General features: G+C 35.2%; 1 protein-coding gene across 2 annotated transcripts in view; it reads right to left on the bottom strand.

Annotated features, from left to right (window-relative positions):
- Positions 1-27,738, bottom strand: part of LOC100011572 (uncharacterized) — a 52,808-nt gene that overhangs the window by 22,880 nt on the left and 2,190 nt on the right. For both annotated transcript variants that reach the window (XM_056811041.1, XM_007473247.3), the window contains exons 3-6: positions 18,913-19,034; positions 13,439-13,577; positions 5,738-5,859; positions 4,835-4,945 (exon numbers count right to left, since the gene is read on the bottom strand). In XM_056811041.1, the coding sequence (XP_056667019.1) occupies positions 4,835-4,945; positions 5,738-5,859; positions 13,439-13,577; positions 18,913-19,034 (494 nt within the window). The remainder of the gene's footprint in view (positions 1-4,834; positions 4,946-5,737; positions 5,860-13,438; positions 13,578-18,912; positions 19,035-27,738) is intronic.

Here is a 27,738-nt window from a genome sequence, read left to right as displayed (position 1 = left end):
TCTTCACACAATTAAAACTAGATCTAAAGAATTGGAAAAACATTAATTGTTCATGGGTAGGATGAGCTAACATAATAAAAATGACCATCCTACCCAAAATTATTTACTTATTTAATGCCATACCCATCGAACTACCAAAAAACTTTTTACTGAATTAGAAAAAACCATAACAAAGTTCATTTGGAAGAACAAAGATCAAAGATATCCATGGAAATAATGAAAATAAATGAAAAGGAAGGTGGCCTTGCAGTCCCAGATCTCAAACTATACTATAAAGCAGTGGTAATCAAAACAATTTGGTACTGGCTAAGAGACAGAAAAGAGGATCAATAGAACAGACTTGGGATAAGTGACCTCAGCAAGACAGTATATGATAAACCCAAAGATCCCAGCTTTTGGGACAAAAATCCATTATTTAATAAAAACTGCTGGGAAAATTGGAAAACCATGTGGGAGAGATTAGGTTTGGATCAACACCTCACACCCTACACCAAGATAAACAGAGTGGGTGAATGACTTGAACATAAAGAATATAACTATCAGTAAATTATGTGAACACAGAATAGTATACATATCAGACCTTTGGGAAAGAAAAGATTTAAAAACCAAGCAAGTCTTAGAAAAAGTCACAAAACGTAAAATAAATAATTTTGATTATATCAAATTAAAAAGGTTTTGTATAAACAAAACCAATGTAACCAAAATGAGAAGGGAACTAACAAATTGGGAAACAATCTTCATAACAAAAACCTCTGACAAAGGTCTAATTACTCAAATTTATAAAGAACTAAATCAATTGTACAAAAAATCAAGCCCTTCTCCAATTGATAAATGGGCAAGGAACATGAATCGGCAATTTTCAGTCAAAGAAATCAAAACTATTAATAAGACATGAAAAAGTGTTCTAAATCCCTTATAATCAGAGATGCAAATCAAATCAACTCTGAGGTATTACCTCAGGCCTAGCAGACTGGCTAACATGGCAGCAAAGGAAAGTAATGAATGCTGGAGGGGATGTGGCAAAGTTGGGACATTAATGCATCATGTAAAGGTTAAAATTATGGTTGAGATTGAATGTAATAATTATATTTGGTCGCCAAGGGTTTTATTTATAAAATCCTAATGAAACCCCCAAATTCAGATGGAAATTTTATGGTGATTTAATTGATATAGTGGAGGAGATTAAGAAGAAGAAAGTAGGGAGGGCCTAGTCCCAGGCGGGAAGATTAGGAGATCTAGAAAGTAAGGTTTTGAGTGTGAAAGAGGAAAGAATCAGCCTGATGTCCAAAGGGGCTCAGCCAATATGCCCAAACCTGAATCAGCTCAAGGGCAAAACTCACCACCAACACTCCAAGATGTCGAAATACCTAGCATACTCTCAGCCAGAGTAGCCTCTCCAGGGAAAGAAGAGAGAGAAAGTGACGTGCCTTATATGGACTGTTTTACGTCACTTTCCTGTGTCTCATCTGTACCAATGATTGCTTAGCTTGCCTTAGGACAGCCCAGGGGTCTGTCCATTTTTCTGCATATGTCTGTTGAAGGACATTTCCTCAGATAATTAAATCTTGAGTTTGATGCAGACCTTCCTAATCTTGTTAAACTAAGAAGGGTGGAGAGTTTCCAAGACCTGATTCTGTTATTACAAGTATCTCCATTGTTACTGATCAGGAAATAGCTAAATCAGATCTTCTAAAGTACAGTCTGATTAGGGTGGAATAGTTTTAAAATTCACATGCATTGCTGGTGGAGTTGTGAATTGATCCAACCATTCTGGAGGGCAATTTGGAACTATGACCAAAGGGCACTAAAAGACTGTCTGCCCTTTGATCCAGCCATAGCACTACTGGGTTTGTACCCCAAGGAGATAATAAGGAAAAAGACATGTAGAAAAATATTCATAGCTGCACCCTATGTGGTGGCAAAAAATTGGAAAATGAGAGGATGCCCTTCAATGGGGGAATGGCTGAACAAATTGTGGTATATGTTGGTGATGAAATACTATTATGCTCAAAGGAATAATAAAGTCGAGGGATTCCATGGGAACTGGAATGACCTCGAGGAATTGATGCAGAGTGAATGGAGCAGAACCAAGAGAACATTGTACACAGAGATTGATACACTGTGGTACAATTGAATGTAATGAACTTCTCCATTAGAGGCAATGCAATGATCCTGAACAACAAGGAAGGATCTATGAGAACGAACACTATCCACATTCAGAGGAAAAACCGTGGGAGTAAAAACACCGAAGAAAAACTGCTTGATTACATGAGTCGAGGGGGATATGATTGGGGATATAGACTCTAAATGTACAACCTAGTGCAAACATCAACAGCACAGGAATAGGTTCAGATCAAGGACACATGTAATTTTAATACCCAGTGGAATTGTGCATCAGCTACAGGAAGGGCGGGGGGAGGGGAGGAAGGAATAGAATCGGATTTTTGTAACCAAGGAATAATGTTGAAATTGACCAAATTAAAAAAAAAAAAGTTCTATTTAGGTCTTTAATGTCTTTCCTGTTTAATTTTTGGAAGGACATGTCTGAATCTGAAAGGGGATACATTAAGCCCCTTCCCCCTCCCACTATTAAAGTTTTACCATTCCTTTGTCTAATTTGGTCCTTTTTAATATTTAATGTTCTTTTTATTAGTTGCATATATGTTAAATACTAATGTTATCTACAGTACCTTTGAGCATAATGTAATTTTCCTACTTATCTCATATCTACATTTACTGCAGCCTTAAGTGCAATTATGATTGCTACTCTTATTTGAAGTTAGCTGAAGTTCTGTATTTTATCTCTATTTGAATTTTTGTGTTTCAAGGTGGAACAATGTACAGTGTATTGGATCTGGTTATTAACATATTACTGAACTGTTTTAAAATCTATTTTTATCTTTTTCATTTTATAGTTAAATTTATCATACACACATTGACAGTTATGATTGTTGTGCATTTCCTGTCTTCTTATAATTTTTCCTTTTTTTACCCTAACCCATCTCTTTACAAATAAGAAGGTAGAGAGGGAATTTGCCTGAAACTTTTGATTCTATAAATGAAAGAATCCACATTTTACCTAGAAGTTCACTTTGATTATAATGTTCCTGGAAATTTGGGGGGTTCCCCACCCAGTCATGCCTGACCCTTTGTGACCTCACTTTTGGGGTTTTCTTAGCAAAGATATTGGTTTGCTATTTCTTTCTCTGGTTCATTATACAGATGAAGAAATTGAGGCAGACAGCATTAAATGACTTGCCCAAGGTCACACGCTGCCAATAAGTATCTGAGGCTAGATTTGAACTCAGGAAGATGAGGTCCAGTATCTCCCCTAGCTCTCTCAGTTTTCATTCAGGGGTTTCTTTCTGGAAAGAGCCTGTGGATTCTTTCTATTTTCACTTTGCCATCTGGTTCTAATAATTTTGGACAATTTTCATTTATAATTTTGTAAATTATCTATCCAGACTCTTTATAGGATCATGGTTTTAAAATAATTTAGTAATTATTAGATTACCTCTGACCTGTTTTTGATATTAATTTTTTTTTATATTTTCTTCTGTTTGTTTTTTTTCAAATTTTTAGTTTTGTTCCAATATTTCTTATACTGAGCCATGGTTTTGTCTGGTCCATTCTCATGTTCAGGGCATTCAGTTCCTCAGTCAAGTTTTCTACTGTTGTGGCTTAAGCTGTAAGTTTTCCTTGTCATTTTTTTTCCTCTTTAGCCTTTCTATTCTGAGTATCATTTTATCTCTTCAAGGTTCTCTGCAGTGGCCAGGGCATTTTTTTCCTCTAAAAATTTACCTGGAGTTGTTATTTTTCTAGAGATTTGCCCCTGGGCATCTTTCAAACTCAGTTTTCTTGGGTTTGTTTATCTTATCTTGCCTTAATAACTAGGCTGAGGTCTATATTTAGACCAAGCTCCACAAGTAAATTGGGTGGGTAGGACCTGTTCTGATATTGAGTGAAGTGATTTGGACCAGGCCCCTCCTGCAAAGGAACCACTTTGCTGCTGAGATCCCTCTTTCCACTAGACTAGTCCTTCCTGTAGGGTCTGTCTGGGGTTTTTCCCATGTGCTACTGGGCCCAGGAACTACTCTTACAAAAAATAGAATCCCATAAAGTGATTAAGGGAATGCTCTGGCTGAATTTTCCATGGGATCTCTCTTTAGCAGCTGGGTTCTGGTCAGTAGGGCTCATGCTGGACCTGCCCAGAAAGTTCTGAAAAGCAGTTCCGTCTGAACTCCTACAACCATGCGTACAGTTCAGAGAGACTGTTCAGGCAACAGACCACTCAAAGTCCCCTAGGTCTGGCTCTGTACTGCTTTATATACTCCACACTCTCTATTCCTGGGTCTCAGGACTCTTAGGGTCCCTCACTGGATCCTTTATTAAGTTGAGACTAGAGGTGCCTATTTTTCCTTTTTTTCCCCCCAAGTGGCATATAATCTAAGTCCCAGTAGAATATTTGTTTGGGAATCTGGACTGTTCTGCAGTTCATTATCTTACCTAATGGTCTCTTCTAAATCTTTCTCTTTCTATACTTTTCTGTAGCATGTGATACTGCTGGCCATACCTTCCCCACTACATCCATGAGCTTTTCATGAGGTCAGTTATTCTAAATCAAGGCCTAGTCTCTTTTCTGAACTTTAGGCTTTCATCATAATAGATATTTTAAGGCCAGTGACAAATCGTCTCAAATTCAACATGTCTAAAGCAACTCACCATCTTTCTCCTGAAACCCAGACCTTTTCCAAATGCTCATATTATTGTTGAGAACACCTTCATTTTCTCAGAGTTTAATGAATGCTTGTTGACTAAAATAACAATGAGTTACCTTTATTCTATCCATAAACTTGTATTTGGCAATGATCATTTCTTGCAACTGGCAAAAATCTTGATTCATTTCTACTCCATGTAGTTGCAATGCTGAACTGTAAAGATAACCCTAAAATAAATGGAAATGTAATAATTGATAGTTAGATGAACTTTTGCCAGCTTCAGAAGACATTATCTTTGAATAAAAAGGAAATTTACCTAAAATAAGGAAAAATTTCTAAGAATAACATGCTGAATAAAGCCTAGAAAACCTTGATTATACATATAGTAAATAATAAAAGCAACTCTATATTTTACTTTGGAATGTATTACAATTTTGATGTGACTTTTCTTTGCAAAGATTTACTAACATAATTATACTTTGTTACAAAACTATTAAGAAGAGAATTGCTCTGGCACAGTGAATAGAGAGCTGAACTCCAACTCCATATCTTCTTTGCCAGAAAATCTGGGTTCAGGTCCGGTCTGATACATATTATGTTGATCCTTGGCAAATCATTAAACCTTCTGGTATCTTAGTTGATGCTAAGATTATAAATTACAAACAAGCAATTTAAATTTCTGTGTCTCAGTTAATTCCCTAGGTCTTATTCACTAAATCAAGTGTTTATTGTTTCTGCCAATGTTGTTTAAACATATGCTCAGGAGCAATAGAGCCCGAAATATTAGTTTCTTGAAGTGCCTTTAGAGGAATAAATATCGACTTTTTCACAGTGGATTTATTTTTTAGTATTAAAGCTTTTACCTGTCAAGACACAATGGAAGTTTCAAGAGAAAATAATAGCCTGCCTAAAATATTTGTTAGAAGTTTGTAGATTTTTGGATGGTAGTAGGCAAAGTTAACTGTTGGCATAAAAAATTCAATTATAAACTTTGAAGATGTTTCTGTACTGGACTTTACCACAAAAAGGACTGGGCCAAGCCTGGAACCAACATCAACCAAGACCTTTCCAGACAGATCCGGGAGCACATGCTGATAAATGAACTTCAGTTCCAAAGGGGAGAAGGAATGAGAAATAAATCCTGAAGAATTAAAACATAATAAAAACAAAAGAAGTATTGTATTACTTTGAGGTATTTACAACAAATCAATGAATTTATAGTTCTTCTACTTATATTTATAAGGGATATTTCTTAATCTACCTATGACAGAAGATAAATGAGGAAAAAAGTCAGGTTAACTTCACTTTCATCCCTCAACTTTTGTTGGAGAAAGAAAATTAATAAAAGCAGCTGGAAGCAGTTAGGTGACTCAGTGGTTTGTGAGGCAGGCCTAGAGATGAGAGGTCCAAATTTGGCCTCAGACACTTCCTAGCTGTGTGACCCTAAGCAAGTCACTAACCCCCACTGCCTGGCCTTTAATCACTCTCATACCACTTAGAACCAATATACAGTACTGATTCTAAGCAAGAAGGTAAGGATTAAAAAAAAAAAAAAGCTGACATTTCTATGGTACTCTAAAGGCTTACAAAGTGCATTAAATATATCATTCCACTTATTCCTTAGTACAATCTTGTAAGGGATTATTCTTCCCATTTTACAGATAAGGAAATTGGGACTTCGAAATTACCTAGTCATGCAACTAGTAAGGACTGGAGTTAAAAATTCAGGTTTCTTTTGAACTAGGTTTGAACCTAGTAGTTTTTTCAAGAGTCAGTTGGCTAGAGCACTGGGCCTCAAGTCAGGATAACCTCAGTTCAAATCCAGCCAGAGGCACTTTTTAGCTATGTAACCCTGAGCAAATGACTTAATTTGTTTCCTCAAATGCAAAAAGGAAATAATAATAGCACCTACTTTCCAGGACTGTTTTGAGGATTGAATAATTATAAAGCATAGTGCTTGGCATAAAATGTGCTGTATAAATATTAGCTATCATTAAAACAATTATACTTCTCAAGGGAAAATGAAAATGTCAAGTGAGTACCTTTGATTATCCTGATTCTCTCCAAATACATATATTTTCTGAATGATAATCCATTTTTATCTTCAGTGACTCTAAATACTGGAATGCTAATAAGATAGAATTCATCTGTGTGTTTTGGTTTACCATTCTAAAGTGTTCCAATTCTTACTCAAGTTTTAGGGGAAGAAAAATTTTAAAAACATATAATGGAAAGGCACAGACATGAATGTTGAATTAGAATTAAGGATGCAGGCATTGAAAGTGGATTCAAAATCTTGCCCCTGTCCCTTCCTCTCTCATCCTTAAATTCTCTGGGCCTCAGTTCCCCTTACTTTAAAATAAAAGGACTGAACTAAATGACCTCTCAGTTTTCTTCCAGCTCTAAATCTATGATTCTATCATGTGAGCACTGAGAATATTCAAATTAGTCAAAATCAGTGTCATTTTTCAAATAACAGTGGAAAATATCAATTCATTTTCTGATCTTAGTACCAAGAATTTTCATATAATCCTGTTTCCATTAAGTTGTTCAAGGTAATGAATAGCTTAATATAACATACTTAACATGTGGAATAGATTAATGATTGATAGTTAATTTTATTAATCACAACAAAACCATTATAATGGATTTCTAATGGCTTATATTCAGAACTCTTCTATATAACTATTGATAGTATAATCTTTGATATGTGACTGTATGTAATTTCTAACACTTGAGGGAAATAAAGATAAATGGAGGATGATTCGACCTGGTTATGAGATGTTTTTCCTAACAGAGGGTATCTATGGTACAGAGGAGTGTTGGGTTGGGGACTTTCCAAAGGATGTTGACTAACTCTGTATTTCCCTTCTGAAAGATCCCTTTTGCAAGTCAATGTAATGATGGACCAATTACAATCTTAGTTTAGTTGGCACCAATATATCTTAATGTAATTACTAAGGGGCCACTGGCCTTTATTTTTGGTAATTGCTAGTCTTTCCAATAGATTGTGCTTGAACTTTTGTGCTTTGGTTTCTCTTCATCACAGATTTATTTTGACATCATTTCCCCTAATAGAATATGTGATACTAAAAAACAGTTAAGGTTTGCCCTTCTTTAAGAATTCTCAATACAAAAATAACAATTTAGGAAACAGAAAAATTAAGGTGGAAGTAATTATATATGTTATAAAAAGATTATTAGACATATAAAAGCAGTTACCTGCTATATAAAAGTTCTTGTATACAGATATAATTTGACAAAATTTGGCATAATTTGACCAAAAAATAGTAATAATGGTTCATTTGGGGAACTACCAATCAATCATTTAACAAGTATGTATTTAACTTCAATTATGTGGTAACCACTGAGGAAATAAATACAAAGAATTAAACATCTGTCCCAAATGAGTTTACATTCAAATGGAAGAGATATCACATGAAGATCAATCAAAAAATTAGGTGATAAAAATATCTCTGAAATTCTAATATGTCATTTTAAATTTAATTTGTAATAAAAATAGATTTAAACAGATTTTCTTCAAGGATAATTCTATAAAAATTAAAGAAATCTGTAAATATTTCTTGTGAAATCAATATAAATCAATTATTCAGGTACATTCATTGAGCTAAACAAAATTGAAGTCTTATGTAATTCTGCTCATTATGTAAGAATCATAGTTTTATTATATTAGTACTTAATATACAACCACTTTGTATGCTTAATTTTTTTTTTTTAATAAACCCATACCTTCTGTCTTGGAACCAGGCAGAAGAGTGGTAAGGGCTAGGCAATGGGAATTAAATGACTTGTCTAGGGTCACACAAGCTAGGAAGTGTCTAAGGCCAGATTTGAACCTAGGACCTCCCATCTCTTGGCCTGGCTTTTAATCCACTGTGCTATCCAGCTGCTCCATGTATGCTTAATTTTGCTGAAATAAAAGAATTTAATTTCAAAAACAATTTGTTTCTTTTCTTAAAAAAACCAAACAAACATTTTATTTTCAGTTCTGAATTTTGTTCCTTCCTCTTCCCTTAATCTCTTTTCTGCCAGACAGAGAAGGCAAGAAAAACAAAATTCTATAAATATATATAGTCATGAAAAACAAATGATCTCATTAGATATGCCAAAAAAAGGAAGAAGAGAAAAATATGCTTTAGTATACATAATTTACATTTTAAGTTCACTAGCTCTCGATTTGGAAATAGTAAGTTCCATTATGAGTCCTTTGGAATAGTGGTTGGTTATTGTATCACTCAGAGCTCTAAGTCTTTCAAAGTTGATTATCCTACCATATTTCCATCATTCCCAAACTGATGGGAACCCATTTCCAATTCTTTTTTACCACAAAAAGTACCTCTATACATTTTTTTCTCCATTTGGATCTTTTTCACATATTTTGATCTTTTTAAGGTATATGCCAAATAGTATTACAGAGTAAAAGAGTATGCACAATTTAATAGCTTTTTTGGGTAGACTTCTAAATTGCCATCCAGAATAGTCATACCAGTTCACAGTTCTACTAAAAGTGATTTAATGCCCTTATTTTCCCATTGTCCCTGAAGCATTTGCCATTTTCTTTTTGGTAAGCTTTGCCAAATGGATGTTATAAGGTGATAATATATATATATATATATATATATATATATATATATATATATATATATGTATATATATAGCTATGTTACTTTGCATTTCTCTGATTATCATGAGTTAGAGCATTTCTTCATATGGCTACTAGTACCTTATGTTTCTTCCTCTGAAAACTAACTTCATATCCTGTGAACATTTCTCAGTTGGGGAATGGCTTTTTCCTGCTTCTAACAGAAAAGGAAATAGAATACTTAAATAATCCCATCTCAGAAAAAGAAATTAGAAAAAATAAAAACAAGATTCACTTCGAAGAACAAAAGATCAAGAATATCAAGAAAACTAATGAAAAAAATGTGAACGATAGTGGCTCAGCAGATCTTAAACTGTACTATAAAGCAATGATCATCAAAACAATCTGGTACTAAGAGATAGAAGGGGGATCAATGGAATAGACTAGGGGTAAATAAACTCAGCAAACTCAAAGGTCCCAGCTTTGGGGATAAGAATTATTTAACAAAAACTGCTGAAAAAATTGGAAAACGGTATGGCAAAAATTAGGATTAGACCAGCATCTCACACCTTACATATCACACAAGATAAGTTCAAAATGGGTATAAGACTTAAACATAAAGAGTGATATTATTACTTAGGTTAATTAGGTTAAAATTAGGTTAAAATAGAAGTTTACCTGTAAGATTTATGAAGAGTTTAAGACAAAGCAAGAGAAAGAGAACATTACAAGATGTAAAATAAATAATTGATTATATTAAATTTAAAATGCTTTATATAAAAGAAACCAATGCAACCAAGATTAGAAGGGAAGCAACAAACTGTGAAAAATTTTTTATAAAAAATTTCTCTGATAAAGGTCTAATGTTTCAAATATATAAAGAACTAAGTCAAATGCATAAACCAAGCCATTCCCCAACTGACAAATGGTCAAATGATATGACTATGCAGTCTTCAGAGGAAGAGATCAAAGCCATCAATAATCATATTTTAAAATATTCTAAATTTCTCTTAGAGAAATGCAAAAACAACTCTGAGGTACTACCTTACATCTAATAGATTGGCCAATATGCCAGTAAAGGAAAATAATATATATTGGAGGGGATATGGCAAAATTGGGACACTAATGATGGAGTTGTGGATTGAAGCAACAGCACTTGAAGGCAATTTGGAATTATGCTCAAAGGCCTTTAAAAGAATGTATGTCCTTTGATCCAGCAATACCAATACTAGGTTTGTATCCCAAAGAGATTTAAAAAAATGGGAAAGGATCTGTTTATACAAATATATTTATAGCTGTGCTTTTTGTGGTGTCAAAAAATTGGAAAATGAAGGGATGTCCCTTGATTGGGGAATGGCTAACAAATTTGTAGTATATGATGGTGATGAAGTATTATTGTGCTATAAGGAATGATGAATGGGATGATTTCTTTAAGAACTGGAAAAACTTACATGAATAATTTGGATTGAAATGAGCAGAACCAGGAGAACATTATAAATAGTAACTGTAACACTGTGGGATGATCAAATGTAATAGACTTTGCTACTAACAACAAAAAATGATCCAGGACAATGCCGAAGGACTTATGAAAAGGAATGCTATCCACATCTAGAGAAAGAACTGTTGGAATAGAAAATGCAGAAGAAAACATATGCTTTATCACTTGTTATTTGGTGTTTTGGTCTTGGAAGAGGGGAGGAAGACAACACGAATCATGTAACCTTGGAAAACGTGTAAATATGTCACTGGAACAAAATAAAGAAGAAAATTTAATTTAATTAAAAAAAATAAAATTTTTGCATCAACATATATTGGAGACTTTTTTTTAGTATTCTTTCTGCTTTGATTGTAATTGGTTGAGGAATCAAGGAATTTGGGAGGAATCATTTTTTACATTTTTTTTTCCAAATAGTAGAATTAATGATAAAATTTATTTGTAAATCCCTCTTGTTCTGGGTTTTTTTACTTTCAGATTTCACTTATGGCATTTCCTTTTCTAAGACAGTTACTCAAGTTTCCTATTTCCTATAAACAATATATGGTTGGATATCCTGCTATCCTCTTCCATTTTATGGCTGAGTTAGTCAAATTGACATTCACAGTTGTGACTGTGCATATTTCTCTACCCTATTCTCTTATTCTTTTTCTTCTTTTTTTCCCCTGCCTCTACTCTACTGCTTCTGCCTAATGCCTTCTTACTCTATCCTCTCTTACTTTCCTCCTATCCCTTAATCACTTTTTGTCCTATTTTCTTGTTGGTAAAGATATTTTTCCTTACCTAATTGTGTACATGTATATTTTTTCCTCTTTTTACTAGTTCAGATGAGAGTGAGGTTCAAGTGTCATTTGCTCCCATGCATAACCTCCTCCTTGACTATGAACTTTTTCTTTTAAACCCTTACCTTCTGTCTCAGAATCAATACTGTTTATTGTTTCCAAGGCAGAAAAGTGGTACGGGCTAGGCAATGGGTATTAAGTGACTTGCCCTGAGACACACAGCTAGAAGTATCTGAGGCCAGATTTGAATCCAGGACCTCCTGTCTCTGGGCCTGGCTCTAAATCCATTGAGCCACATAGCTGTCCCTAATGTATGAACATTTTACAAAACACTGTGACGTGAGACAGTTTCTGGCAATCTTTTCCTTTTCCCTCTCTCCCAGTATATTCCTCTTCTCTATCATTTTCATTCTTCTTTTGAGATCCCTCTGTGAGCAATCATGAGTCCTGAACAAATTTATAACAATAAGTGATAGAATAACTAGCACTTAATGTAGTGTCAGGCACTCCATTAAGCTCTACAATTATCTCATTTGATCCGTAAATAATCCTAGGAGAGGAGTGCTATTATCATCACAATTTTACAGATAAGGATTAGGCATTTAAGAGTTATTTGACTTGCCCATGATCACATAGTTAGTTTGAGGCCAAATTGGAAATCAGATTTTAACTTCAGGTCTGAATATGAACTCAAGCCTTCTTAACCTTAGGTCTAGTACTTCCTAAATATATCAACTTTTCTATAATAATATAAACAGTTTAATCTTATTGAGTCCCTAACTATTGCTTGCCTATGTTTACTCTTTAACACTTCTCTTTAACTCCCATGTTTGTCAAATTTTCTTCTCAGTTCTAGTTTTTTCATCAGGAGTACTTCAAAGTCTTTTATTTTGTTAAAAAGCCATTTTCTCCCTTACTGAATTATATTCCATCTTACTGGTCAGTTTATTTTCGATTATAAACTTTGATCTTTTACTTCTGGAATATTTATTTTACATTTTTCACTTTTAGAGTGGTGGCTGTTAAATTGTATATAATGTTGAATTTGGTTCCTTGTTATCTAAATTTTCTTCCTGGATTCTTGCAGAATTATTGCAGAATCTGGAAGCTCTGGATTTGGGTTTTTAAATTCCCGAGAATTTTCATTTTTCAGTTTCTTTCAGAAGGTGATTAGTGGGCTCTTTCAATGTCAAATTTCCCCTTGGTACTATGTTACTTGAGTGGGCTCTTTTTTGTTGTTGTTCATAGCTTTCCAGTTCTTGAATGATTCTTAAATTATCTTTCCTTGATCTGTTTCCCAAGTCAGTTGTGCTTCCTGTGGTATTTCACATTTTCATTTGTTTTTCAACCTTTTAAATTTGTTTTGTTATTTCTTGATTTCTCATTGAGCCATTTATTCCATCTGGCCAATTCCAATTTTTAAGGAACTTTTCTTCATTCATTTTTTTTCAGTAAGGGTTTGTACCTTTAGCTTTACTAAGCTATTAATTCTCTTTTTACCTTTTTTCCTTAGTTCTTTCTCCTTTTACCATTATTCTTTGGCTGTTTATACATCAAGGAAGAAGTAATGAAGGAGAACATGTTGCTCTCACTGTATTTTCTCCTCTCCCCTTTGTTTTAAATTCAATTTAAGCAATGCTTGAAAATGGAGCCTTTATGTTATAAAATCCAGTTTATTTCTTTAAAAAAAAAAAGCAAAATGGATCAGCTGCATACACACACATGCACACACACACACACACACACACACACACACACACACACACACACACACACACACTCTAAGAAAAATGAATATGCATTACAGCAATATAGTTTATGTATTTCAGTGTCTACCTACTTAAAGGTGCAGTCTGGTGTGACCCGCACACCGTACAGTAGTTCCTACTCATTCTTCCTTTCTCACACAATGAATCAATAAAGTCATCATCATAAAGGAATGCATCAATATGAATTATGGGTTCTGGTTGCTGCTTTATCTGAAAAGTGATTAGAAAAACAAAGCACAAAGATATATTTATATTTTAACTGCAAAATAAGGAAATCTAATTTTTGAAAAATGAGATGAACTTATTCATGTTTATAGCTATTTTATTTGATAATTTTCTTACTAAATAAATTAAATTACCAAGCAACTTAAAAAAACAAAACTTTTGTCTTAGAATTAATACTAAGTATCAGTTACAAAGCAGAAGAGCAATAAGAAAGAGGCAACTGGGTTAAATGACTTGCTCAGAGCAACCACCTAGGAAGTATCTGAGGCCAAATTTGAACCGAAATCAGACCTTCCATCTCCAAGCCTGGCTCTCTATCAAATAAGCCACCCAGCTACTCCTGCCTTGCAACTTTTTACTTTGATGTGTAACAAAAATCTAGCAAATGTAGTGATATTTAAAAATACTGGGGCAGCTAGGTGGCACAGTAGATAAAGTTCTGGGCTTGGAGAAAGAAGCTCAAGTCCAGCCTCACTTAACTGCTGTGTGACTCTGGATAAATCACTTAACTTCTATTTGTCTCAGTTTCTTCATCTTTAAAATGGGGACAATAATAGCTCCTGTCTCTCAGGATTATTGCAAAGATTAAATGAGATAATAATTGTAAAGTGTTTAGTACAATATCTAGCATATAATAGTAAGAGATTAATAAATACTTCTTTCCTTCTTTACTTTCCTTAAAAGCAAAATTCACAAAATTGTAAAATTTAAAATTGGTTTTTGACCCAATATGAGAGTTATAAAAGTGAGATTGTAATTGCTTTTTATAAAAATAATTAACTTCTTAAGTCAAAAAAATCTGTTAGTAGCTCTTAATAATTTAATGTAATATACATACAGCAAAAGAGAGAAATGTAAGAGGGAAGAAAAAAATATTTCCTAGCTAAATACTCTATAATTGCCAATCTGAAGAAATTCAGCTCAACTCCAACAGAAACTACCTCAGGTCCCAGGTCCCAATCTCGACATGGAAGTCTGATAACCTCTTCAATATGAGTTTCACCAGTATAAGTTTCTTCCTTCAGATCCAGTCATCTACCCAGAAAGCCTCCAGTGCAGAATCATGCAGAATCCTCCTTAACCAGCAGAGTCTCCTCAAAGAGCCAAGGAATGAATTTTGGTCTTGTCTTTTTTAGTCCTTTTTCCACATCACTTCCTGTATCTCTCCCACTTCACAGGAACCAATCACGACCTCCCAAATTGCCTAGCACTGCCTAAGAGGCAGTGTTTGTGGGATCTATATCTCCTGTCCTCTAAGGGTGTGAACTCATAAAAAGGATTCATAAGTTCCTGACTGATTGAGTTTAAAAGGGTGGAGTACTCCAAAGTACTTGATTAAGTTAAGATAAAGAAACTCCCTTTCCCAATCCCCCTCTGTGATTCTATTGGGAGACGAGTATGTTGAAATCTCCCTGATTTACGCCTAGTCTCCCTAATGAATCATTTCACATAACTAGCTTATATCTCTAAAGATTTTTCTAGCTAGAGGTGCATACAATATTGCACTTTCTAAGAAGAAGTTACAATAGTTGGAAATAAGAGGGAAATAAAAGAGAGAACAAAACCAATGATTAGTAGGCGCACTGACAAAAAGCTAATTAGGGGGCAATCTCTATTGGCATAAGAGTTTACATTCAAAATAAATGTGTTCAACACCCTTCAGTTCAATTAATTATATCCAAAGTTCATTCTGGATCTTTGATGCAGTGTGTGGTTTTTGCAGGTTTCTTTATGGCACTTTCTCCAAACAGTTCACTTTCTTGATTTGAGGAGTTAGCAAACAAATTTCTCTCAAAAAATTTTAAATCTTGGATTTTATGAAAATTATACAATTCCCCTGGAGGAGGGTGTTGATCAATACCCTGATCAACTCAGGATACATGTTTGAATTATAGGGTATATGAATCAATTACCAAAAGAAAAATCAAAACATAAAAAAACCAAATAGATGAGAAAAATTAAATTTTGGGGAGAAAAAAATTAATATATCAAAATCTATGTACATAAAATTTCTGAGTAACCAAGAATATAAGTGATTTATGTCCCACAAGCCCATAGGACAATTATAACACTATAGCACTTACCTATTGGTACCCAGGACAACAGAAAATTGCCATACTATAAGAGAGGGAAAAGGGACTAGATTTTGAAGTAAAAGGGAAGTATGTTATTCCTTGGTCTGATTTTATCTTTAATCATAGGGATAGTGGAGCCAAAATGGCAGCCAAACTGAGGTACTTGTCAGAAATCTGGCATGGGGGAGTCCAGTGTCTGACATTGTCAAACAGCTGCTTCCTTGGACCTCAAAACAAGTCCTTTGTCTTAAAGCAGATTTTATCAATCCCACGAGATTGTTCATCTCCTTGACCTTGTGTTTTTTAGCACTGTACAATGGTTCTTTTGTGATCCCTTCTTCTGAAATCAGACATAATTATTAGTCAAGGTCCCATTATATTTAACAATTAATGGCAGGTTTTTATAGTATAAAGCTTTGGTATGCATTAATATTAGGGCTAATAAAAACAAATATCCTATTACAAATGAAAAACAATAAAATTTTTAAAAGTAAAAAATTTATAGTTCACATTCTATGACAATGTGTCACTCAAAACAGTGTGCAACTTGTCTATGAACTTTTATGATGGTATTATCTCTGGTCCAATCATAGGAGGAGTACAAATAAAAAACAATTGCATTTCAGGAGCTTCTTCACTATTGGGAGGGGAACAGACTGAAACAGTTAATCATCAATAAGGAAATGGAGTCTGAAAAGGTTTAAAATTCACCTCCAGACTCTTGGAGGTTCCTTCCCCTCCTGAGTACCATCATTCATTTAGATTTCTTTGGTCATGCCTCTGGGGTCCCCCTGAGGGGGATTTCCACGTTGAGTATAGTGTGGATGAACCCCATTTTGAGTGTTTTGTTGTGGGTTATGATTTGGATTATTTCTATAATTGTTTCTATTATTTCTAAAATTTCTATTATTGAATACTTGATTCTACTTCCTACAGCTTAACATTACATGACCCCTTTTTCCACATAAGTGACATGTTAGTGTTTGACTTGTGGATTCTTGCAAAGGGGATATGGCCACTGCTTGATTGGATTTTCTTTTCTAATTTCCTCATTTAAAATTTTTATTTCTTTCCTTAATGCCTTTACTAAGTCACTGTTATTTTCATCTTTCTTTTCATGGACAATAAAGATATAAACTGCTATTCTCCTTAATTCTTCAAGATCCATATTAGCACAGTTTGGGCAGTTGGTCTTAAAAAATAATCTTTGACCACTTTATAACAGTTTTCTACAAACTGTCTTCTTATCTGCCTGACATCCCTTTCTCTGGAAAGATCCAAGTAGATCCATATCTACTTCCCAGAACAATAAGTCTATTTATAAACTGAGAGGGGCTTCTATCCTGCTTTTAAGATTTTCGAATTTTGTCCATGTACCAGGCATATCAGAACAAGCTCTAAGCTCATATTTGCTTGCTATGCCTCTCTAGCCCGGCATAGTTTTAAATAGCCTTGTTCATTGTTGGAGTTCCATTTTGGGTCTTTCTGGGGCCAATGAATTTCTCTCCTTCCTTGGGTCTGATTAACAAGACAGATGATTTTATTTTTCTTTCTTTCTGTTAAAAAAGCTTGGAGCAAATTTTCCATGTCAATCCAATGTACCATCCACCTCCTGTCTTCTGAGGGTATGAACTCATATCAAAAGGATTCACAAGTTCCTGACTGAGTTAAAAGGTGGGGCACTCCAAAGTACTTGATTAAGTTAAGAAATTCCCTTTCACAAAATAGTATTAGAATTTGCCTACAATCAGCTGTTCCTTATCAACACTGGGTAACTAATACAGTAGAAAAGTACTTTTCTCACACACACTGGTATGATTAAAGACTATTTAAAGGATATAAATTTAATATTAAAATCAGTGCTAAATGCTTTCATTCTGCTTTAAAAAGTTATTCACTAGTTTGCTCCCCTCAAAGGCCAATCTGAATTAATACTGAGTAAGTGCACAAAATAATAATTGTTGTTTTCTTACTCTTTGTTTCTTAATTATCTTGTATGTAGCTTATTTGTACATATTTGCTTGCTTGTTGCTCCCTACTCCCAACCCTTTCCCCTCATTGGATTTTAAGTTCCTTGAATGAAAGAGTTGCCTTTTGCCTCTTTTTGTATTCTTCAGTACAGACTGCTAAGAGTTTTGTGACATATTAAGAGATGACTGAGGGCTAATAAAAAGTACCAAGCTATAGGTCTTGCTGCCACTATACCTTTGGATCTGACTCCTATTTCTGGTCCATAATATCTAGTATCTGCTACCTGGAACAAAGATTAACACTCCCTGCTATCTACTTCTTTCAATATGACTTCCTCATTCCTGAAGTTTTCCATACATGATTGCTCCTGCCAATTACTATGTAGCAACTATAAGAGAAAATCTGAAGAGACATATGGTATAATCTTGATTTCCAATTTGTGGTTTACTTTTGATAGCTATTCTCCTTCTATGTCAAAAATTCTGGGAGCAGCTAATTATGATCTTAAATACTGGCCCTGAAAGTTATTAGCTATGCGACCATGGTCAATTCACTTGAATTTTATAAGTCTCAGTTTTATCACTGGTAAAATGGGAATACTTGCATTACCTACCACATAGGGGTGTTCTGAGGAAAGTGTTTTGTAAACCATATATCCCAAATCTGAAGGACCTGGGATTTTAACAGCGCTTAGTAATTAATATTTTCAGATGCTGCAAAGGTCAAGTGGGATGAGGACTGAGAAGAAGCCATCAAAGCTAATAATTAAGATAACACTGATAATTTTGGTGAGAACAGTTTCATTGAATTGATGAAGTTAGAAGTTAGATTGCGAGGGATTTAGTAGAGAGAGGGAGAGACCAGGAAGTGGTGGCATCGGGTAAGGAAGGCTTTTTCAAGAAGTTTGGCTGAAAAAGGAGAATACAGGGTGATAGATGGCATGGATAGTGGCATATAAGTGAGGATATTCTAGGATGTAGGATATTTGGACATGTTTATATGTAGCAGGGAAGTAACCCAGAGAAAAGAAGAGAATGAAGAAATTGGGTTTAAATACCTGGGCAAATCAGTTAAACTTCTTGAGTCTTATCTTCCTGTTCTATAAAATAGAGAGTTTAGGACCAGATGACCTTCAAGGTCCCTTCTAGTTCTATGTATGAAAATAGGAACCACACACATTTTGCTTTTAAGCATACAACTTTCATTTAACCAATCCCATTACTTTTAATTTAACTAGAATCCTTAAGTAGCAATTGAAAAAAACAAAAATTTACTTTCTGAATGGCTACTTGCTCCGAGGAAAGCATGGTTTCCAGGGGTAAACAATTCCGAAGATCTTCTGCAATGTTTTTCAATATAATATCATTATTATCATGAATGAATTCATCAAAATCTCCTAAAAAAGAAGTAGAAACATTAATTTTAATTTACAGGCATATCTGAGTTAATAGTTATATAGTCTTTCATCTGCAATTAATGCTACAACTAGACTTTTTTACTTCAGTTTTTCCAACTTGCAGTATTAAAGGAAAGAGTTAAGTCTAACACCATTTAAAATGCTTGGTCCCTTTACAAAATCCTAACTTATTTTCATACTCAAAAGACATAACACATATATAATTCTATTGGCCCTATCATAGTTAAGCTTAATTTAGTCTACTGAATTAAAACATCAAAGTATCATAGGTCTTTTAGTACCCTGAATGTGGTATTTTCATTACTTTGTTTCTGGTAAGAATTAGATCCCCATTAGATAGAGAGGGAATAGAATTTATGTACAGGTGATAAAACTTCTTTGAATTAGACTTTAGAACTTAAGAGCAATCAAAAAGCAGAATTGATAAATGGTTAAGAACTCCCTATCAATCTAAATGATCTTTTCTGGGTTTAAGGGAGAAAACTACTTGGCATATGCAACTAAAAGTTTGAATGACTTAATGGTAGATATTTGAGAAAAGACATCCAAGAAATCACACCTCATCAGCCAGTTATACTTTATTCTAGTCTTCCAAATACAGTAGTATATAGCAGGCTCATTCAACCAGAATTCTCCACCATGTAGGACAACAGTGATGGCTGAATAACCCAATTCCCTTTTATTGTCTACTTTTATTAATTGCATGGAGAAAGAGGTATCCAGAACATTTATCTCAGTGGTTAATGGTTATTCTGCATGAGGTCCATTGCTCAGCCTGCATACTTCCACTTATTTTATTTATTTATTTAGTAATTGCAAAATGAAACTATCTCTCTAGACCAATGATGGTGAACCTATGGCATGGGTGTCAAAGATAGAGCACTCTCTGTGGTCACTCAGCCACCTTCCCTCCCCACCCCCCATCCCCAGAGTTTGTTTCAGCAAAGGCAGAGGCACTCAGGCAGAACTGCCTCCTTCCACCTCTCTACTATGTCTGATGACATTTTTCATATTACACACCCTTCTGGCCAGCAGACCAATGGGAACACATAGGGGTAAGGTGAGTGGTTTACAGGCAGCAGAGTTACAGGGAAGCAGAGGGCTTAAGCCACTCCCTTCCCCCTCTCTATAACCACTGAGGACATTCCTCACTTCACCAGCCTCTCTGGCCAGCAGCCCAATGGGAGTGATTTCTCCTTCCTCTGTGTGGGGTAAGGGGGAGGGGGGGTTACAATACCTAGCATGTGGCAGGGAGGGGCATGGCACTCCATCTCTAAAATGGCGAAAAAATTTGCCATCACTGCTCTAGGCCAATGAAATAGGCTCTTTCCCCTCTTTGTTTAGGATAGCCAAATGGAGATGAATGGATACATATGTAAATAAACAAGTTTTCCTATTGCCAATTAGTAGAATGTGAGCTCTAGCTAAAACAGAAGCAATATAACCCAAACAGGAATAAGTATCAGTAAATCTGCTCCTAGCCAGAGAACATTATTTTTCTCTACAGTGTAGCATTTAAGCTTTTAGTCAGGTTACAGATGCCATCCGACTATCAACTCTAATTTGACCTATACTTATATCATTAAAGATTGTCATCCACTAAATAATGAGGTAAACAGTTGAAACAAACTGTATAAAGAGGTAGTGTTAAGTTGTGATCCTGGAGTTAGGAAGAGTTAACTTCACCACTGAAGATATTTAGTAACCATGATCTCACAGGGTAGTTACGAGGATTAAATGAATTAATACATGTAAGGTTTTATAAATCTTAAGCTCTATAAAAATATGAACTATTATTATTTGCTATAGTAACCTTTCTAAAAATCATGTTATTATGCTGCATAATTTACCCAGATATTATATTTAGAAGTAGTTCAAATTGGTTTAAAATGCAAACATATATATATACATATCATTATAAATACTGTTTGGTGAGCCAAATACAGTCAGTAAAAATAATAGCCGGCACATTTATAGAGCACTTTTTGAGTTTGAGAAGTGTTTTATGCTACTTTGTCTTCCCCCACTGCAAGTTGGTTGAGTCTGAGAACATGAAATGCCCTGTAGGTGAGATTTTAGCTATGGCTGGTTTGAAGGAAGCCAAAGAGTTCAGGAAATGGAGATAAGGATAAAGAGCATTCCAAGCTAAAAAACAACCATTAAAAATGTCCTAAGTAAGGAAAGGGAGTGTCTTATTTGAAGAATAGGAAAAAGATGTAACACTGGATCTACTGAATATATAGGGGGTGGAAAGACTAAGAATACCAGAAAGGTAGAAGTGGCAGTTATGAAGGCTTTGAATGGCAGAGAATTTTCTAGTTAATCCTGGAAGTGACAGGGAGCCACTAGACTCTTTAGAGAGTAACACGGTAAGACCTTTACTTTATAAGATCACTGTAAGTTGAATAAAGGACGGACTGGAGTAGGGAGGGACTTATGGCTTGCAGAAGAACCAGAAAGTTATTGCAATAGTCAAGGGATGAGGTGATAGCAATGTCAGAGGAAAGATGGAGTCATATGTGAGAGATGTTTCAAAAGTATAAGGGAAGGAAAGAGAAGAATATAAGAATATAAGAAAATACCTAGGTTGTGAATCTTGGTTCCTGACTAAACAGTGGTGGCTCAAAAGTAATAGGGAAGTTTGGAAGGAAAGATAACAAGTTCAGTTTGGGACATCACGAGTAAAGGTATATATTGGAGACATTGTTTTCTTCATAAGCCTGATAATACCAGCTGGCTCATACTAGATATTAAATGATTGTTGAGATTTCTTAATTCGCTATCTGTGGATTCTATCAACCACTACTTTGCTGTTTTCAAAACTTATAGGAAGTGTGCTTGTATAGTTTCCCACAGAATATGAGACTTTTAAATTTATCATGTTTTTCTCAGAGCTATGATTCCTAAATTCTGTGTTCAAAGTTAACACATGGCTTACAGTCAGGTAATTTAAAAAAAATTTTTTTATTGCTGTCGATTTTATTTTGGCATTTGGAATTTATTTTCTTTCTCCTAGCCTGCCCTGCTTTGAATCTCTGTCATGTGTTTCAAATTCATAGACTAATGTTAATATTGTTTCTGCTTTCAGAACTCTGATTTTTGACTTAATTTCTATTCTAATTTTAAAAAATAATGAGGGCTGATGATATTGGATATAGCAGTTAAGGGATTGGGATTACTTTTGAAATAATTTTTTGTAGTGATGTAGTCAGAAGGTACTATGAAAGAAAAAGTACTATGAACTGCCCAATTTGAAAAGGCAGGATTGGATAAATAATAGGAATATCATGAAACAAAATGGGTTTTAGCTTCCCATATGCTATATGCTATATCCCATAGCATCCCATACTTTATGGCTCACTATTAGGTATTTCACCTTCCTTTCCACAAAGGACATAAGATTTCTTCCGTCTTATGAGCTTTCTACTCACTTTCTTTGGTTTCTGCTATCCTATAAACTACACAAGAATATGGGGATGACTTTGCCTAAAATTTTATCTTGTTCAACTGTTAGTATGGTGATTTGCAGATTAGGCACTTAAAAGTCTGTCTTTGTACTTATACCTAGAAATTTTCACCTTATTAGATTAAAGCTCAGGGCTCCAAATTTTCAAAATCTTTTTGTAATCTGACTTTGATGTCTAACATGTTAACCTTTTTGGTTTGGTGTGCTCTACAAGGATAAGGAGCATGATACCTATGCTTTTATCTATGTTATTTATAAAAAATGTTAAATAGCATACAGCAAAGAATGGAACCTTAGGGTACTCCCCCAGAAACTCCTGCAATGCTGATATCAAACCATTAATAATAGCAACTAATAAAAATGGCTTGCATTTAAATTGTGTTTTATGGATTATAGATTTTATCTATAACCTGGGAGGTATGTATTATCTCCATTTTAGACAAAAAGAACTGAGGCTGAGAGATATGAAGATATGTCTAGGGTCCTTGACTCTAGGTTCAACTTTCTTGCCATATCACTGCCTGTTGCATCTGTGAATAACTTCACTTTTTTAATTTGGCCAACCAAGTACTACTATTCTGCATACACTTCTCTATCCACAAATAAGGATGAGATATTTTACCATTTTGCTAAAATTTAAGTAAGCTTTATCTACAGTATTTCTATGATCTACTAGTTTGATAACCTTGTTACCCAAAACAAGAAATCAGATTAATTTGGCATGATCTGATCTTGACAACTCCATGATCTCTTTTTAGTCTTACTCAATAAATATTTATTAAATGCTTATCCTATGCCAGGCATGGTCTTGAGAGTTGGGGATACCAAGAAAGGTAAGAATTGCCCATGCCCTGAGAGTTCACATCTAATAGGGAGAGAGAACACACAAAAAGAAGCTCCAAGGAGGGAGAAAGGGCAGGTTCCTGACCGAGGGGCAGAAGTTCTATGTCCACCCCCGACAATCTCAAATCAAAAGGGAGGTAAGAGGGAAAAGGGTAGTGGGTATTTACAAGCTGGTATGAACTTTTAGGAAGATTAGTTTCTTGAGACTATAGTGAAGATCAGGTGAGCAGCCAGGAAGAAAATGATGAAACCACTGTTCCCTTTCTTGGCATTCTCTAACCATCCCTTTAAAGGTCTGTCCTGATGTGACAGTGAAGGGAGCAAAATCTGATGAACAACTGATAAGTAAGATGGAGTACCAAATGTTGGTCCCTCCACCTCAATTTAATTAATAGGAAGGCAATTTGTATAGTGGTAATAAATGTGGCAAAGGGGCAACTATGAAGTTTGATCAAAGTAGAGTACCTCTCTACCAAAAGTCCTCTTTTGATACAGTACCTAATCCATCTCATGATTAAGCGTTGATGATGGACCTTTATAAGTAAGTACAAAAAGATACATTTTTGGTCACAAACATTTTAAGGATTCATTTTGCTTGGGTATTTTACACAAGTTCCCTCCCCACCACCAGTTTTTAATTGGGGGAAAAGATAATTGGGGTAAGAAAGGGTAGGTGGGGGTGCTGATGCCAAAAAAAATACTGAAAAATTTTAAAAGTAAGGCACAAATAAGCAAGAAAAATTTTAACGTAACCAATTTTATTTATTATCTAGTTTTTAAAAAGTAAGGAATAAAGAGTTGTGGTTTCAAATGAGAGGTTTAAGAAGATGTCTCTCCTTGTATTCTATTTTGAAGATGGAAATTTTCACATGATTTTTTTTGAGTTTAAGTTCAAAATAAAAATTATATAATAGGGGGCAGCTGAGTGGCTCAATGGATTGAGAACCAGGCCTAGAGATGGGAGGTCCTAGGTTCACATGTGACCCCAGACATTTCTCAGCTGTGTGACCCTGGGCAATTCACTTAACCCCCATTGCTTAGCCCATACCACTCTTCTGCCTTAGAACCAATAGGGTTTTTAAAAAAATTATATAATAAAGTAAGTAGTACTCCTATAAAGGGCAATAAGTGGTAGACTGGGGAGAAGAGGGACTGAACCTCTTCCCTCACCCCCACCCCCACACTTTCCCTTTCCTCCACAAGGACAAGACTAAGACTAATTCATTAAATCAAATGAAAAATAAAAACAGAACCGTGGCTCCTTGAAGCCACCCATCAGAATCTCCAGGTGTTTATAGTCTTTCCTCTTGTTACTGATAGCTCATCCAGTTCTTAAAGGTAGCTATTTATAAGTGTATATTAAATTTAAGTACATAGTATCAAAACTGCCCTGCTTTTGATGATTGATTTCTTAGTTAGCAATCTGTGGAGTCTATCAACCAGTACTTTGTTTTCAAAACTTCTAACCAGTCTGCTTGTACTGTTTCATTTAGAATGTTGTTTGGACTTTAAAATTGACCATGTTTTTGTCAGACCTATAATTCTTAGATAAGAGAACCCTTCTGAGCTTCCTTTTGTTGTTTGTGCATTGGCTTCTCTTTTCTAGATTAAACACTTCTAGATCAATTACATTAAGTACAATTTCATCATAACACATCCCCTTTGCACATACTGAATTTAAAATGTCTACTGAACAACTAGTTCACGATTGGAGGTACTAAATTGGAGGTCAGCAGAGACTGGGGCAGGAAAGGTATATTTGAAAGTTATTAGCATAGAGATAGAGCTGATTGACATCAAAAAGTATAATAGACAGGAAGAAGAAAGCCCAGGACAGAACCCAAAGGGACCTCTATGGTTAGGAGGCCTGATCTGAAGAGGATCCAGCAAAGAAGCCAAAGAAAGAGCAGTCATATAGGTAGTAGAATTAGGAGAGAACAGTGTTCTGAAAACCTAGTAGGAGTGAACTGTGTCAAAAGCTGTGGAGAGGTCAAGGAGAATTAAGACTAAGAAAAGGCCATTAGTAACATTGTAGAAAGCAGTTTTGGTGGCCTGACTTTAATAATAGAGTGGAAGTGGAAGCACTTATTTTAGAGACCTTTTCAAGGAATTTAGCTACAATGTGCAGAAAAGATAGAGGACAATAGTTAGCGGGGATAGAAACATCAAATGAGTTTTTTAAAGTTGAGGGAAGACACATGAATGTTTTTAAACAGTAGGAAGTGAATCAGTATACAAGAGATGGAAAATAAGTGAAAACCTGAGGATGACAGAAGTGGCAATCTGTTGGAGTTGATGGAATGGAATTTGATCACTTGAACAAGAGGTAAAGCCACTTCAGTCTTCCCAGATTGACATCATGGAGTCATCTCGGTTTCATCCCTCTTTCTCTTTTCCCTAATCTAGTCAATTGGTAAACTGTTCACACTGGGCCTCGATAATTGATTGGTGAAGAATGTAAAGGGTAAATTTAGGATTGAGACTGAATATAAAAATTATTGGTCAATAGGGATTGAATTTCTTAAATCCCAAATAAAGCACTCAGGAGGGAGAGAGGGAGAGAGGGAGAGAGGGAGGGAGGGGGAGAGAGGGAGGGGGAGAGAGAGGTAGGGAGAGAGAGAGAGAGAGAGGGAGAGAGAGAGAAAGAGAGATGAGTTAATGTAAACTGCTCCGGCTCAGGCTGAGCCAGGCTGGCCAAGGGGGCCTCCCCTGAGAGTGAAGGGAAAGGGGAATCAGTCTTATCACTCACCACGTTAACATCTCAAGGAAGCTGTCTGAGGGAGCTCCTCCAGGCTCGAGTTCCAGGATTGAACTGGTGCCCAGCCTCTCCACAGGAAGTCACAAGAACTCCAAAGGCAGTTCTCTACAACACTTCCTGCATTTCATATGTGCCAATGGTGGCTCAAGTTTGGATAGCCCAGGGGATAGTCAGTTGTTTCTGATTTGTCACTTGCTGGCACATGCCAGTGTAGTGTGGGTGTGAACATTCCTAGGTGCTAGACTAAGCAAAATGGAGAAATTCTAAAAATCACAGTCCCTGGTCTGGATCAACATTTTTAAGGAAACCCAATAAAGTCACTCACTAAACTCTCAGTAAAATTCACTCTCTGGATTGCTTTAGTGCCCTCTCCAGACTTCCTTTCCAATTCCACTTTAAGATTTGCCTTTATATACTAGATTGTAAGATCCCTCAGTAGGGATCATCTTATTTCTTGTGTCTCTATTTCCTGCACTTAGCACAAACCTGAAAGAGAACAAAAAGGGAATATGTAGTTATTAAGCACCTAGTATATACTAAACACTGTGCTATATACTTTACAAATATAATTTCATTTTATCTTCGCAATAACCCTAAAAGGTAGGTGCTATTATCATTCCCATTTTATATGAAGAAATTGAGTAACAAAGGCATGTAAGTGACTTACTTAGGGTCACATAGTGTGAACTTTAGATTACTCCACCCTGCTTAGATCTTACTTTATGGTGAAGATGAAATTGTAATCTCCTGATTGAACAATGAAGGTACTTAATTCTTACTTTATAGTGAAGCTAGAACTTTAAGCTAAATATATTTTTAGATATTAATACAAAAAGGTGTTAAGTAACTATAAAGGTTAAATTAATCACAGAAAGGTCAAATAACAAAAGGTGAACTTAACAAAGAAGTGTTAAGTAACTCAAAAGATATAATCTAATCAAAGAAGATGAGAACTAAAGAATGGGCATTTAGAGGAGGGGACACAAGAGTAAAAGATCTATATATTTGGCTCACTTCCTCTCTCCCGGTATCTTTAGCGGCTGAGAGTTGGCTGGTGGCAGCATGCTGGGCCTTTCGGCATCTTGGTGTGGCTACAAGCTATTGTCCGGTTCAGTGGTGAGTTTCTGGCTGAGTTTTCCCTCCTTTACTTCCAAACTTTATCCATTTAGAAGCCTCTAATTTCCTTCAGAGACCCAGCAGCGGAGATCTTGAACTCCCTCTGGCACAGGCCAGGTGGGAGAAATTCTATATCCTCTTCCCTCTTCTCCTTAAATCCTTCCCTATATATATATTAAAATTACCATAAAATTCCAGACTGACTTGGGTATTTTATTTGGGATTTTTCCCTGGTGACCAATTAATTTAGATTTTAAGTCACAACCCTAAAATTATCTTTAGAATAGCTAGTAAGTACCTAAATCTGGTTTTGAACACATGTCCTCCTAAATACAGGCCACCTACCTACAACTTAGATGTCAAATAGCAGATTCATTAAATATTTTTCTTCTATCTATCCATCCATCATCTATGACAAATTTCTTTTCATACAATTCAATTTCCATTGCAAACACTTAGTTCTGGCCATCTGTTAATGTATCTTGTAATTCTGAGCAAGT

The sequence above is a fragment of the Monodelphis domestica genome, chromosome 1, assembly GCF_027887165.1.
Source record: "Monodelphis domestica isolate mMonDom1 chromosome 1, mMonDom1.pri, whole genome shotgun sequence".
Classification (NCBI taxonomy): Eukaryota; Metazoa; Chordata; class Mammalia; order Didelphimorphia; family Didelphidae; genus Monodelphis; species Monodelphis domestica.
Note: the sequence above shows the minus strand (reverse complement) of the source record. Positions and strands in the feature narration are given on the sequence as shown.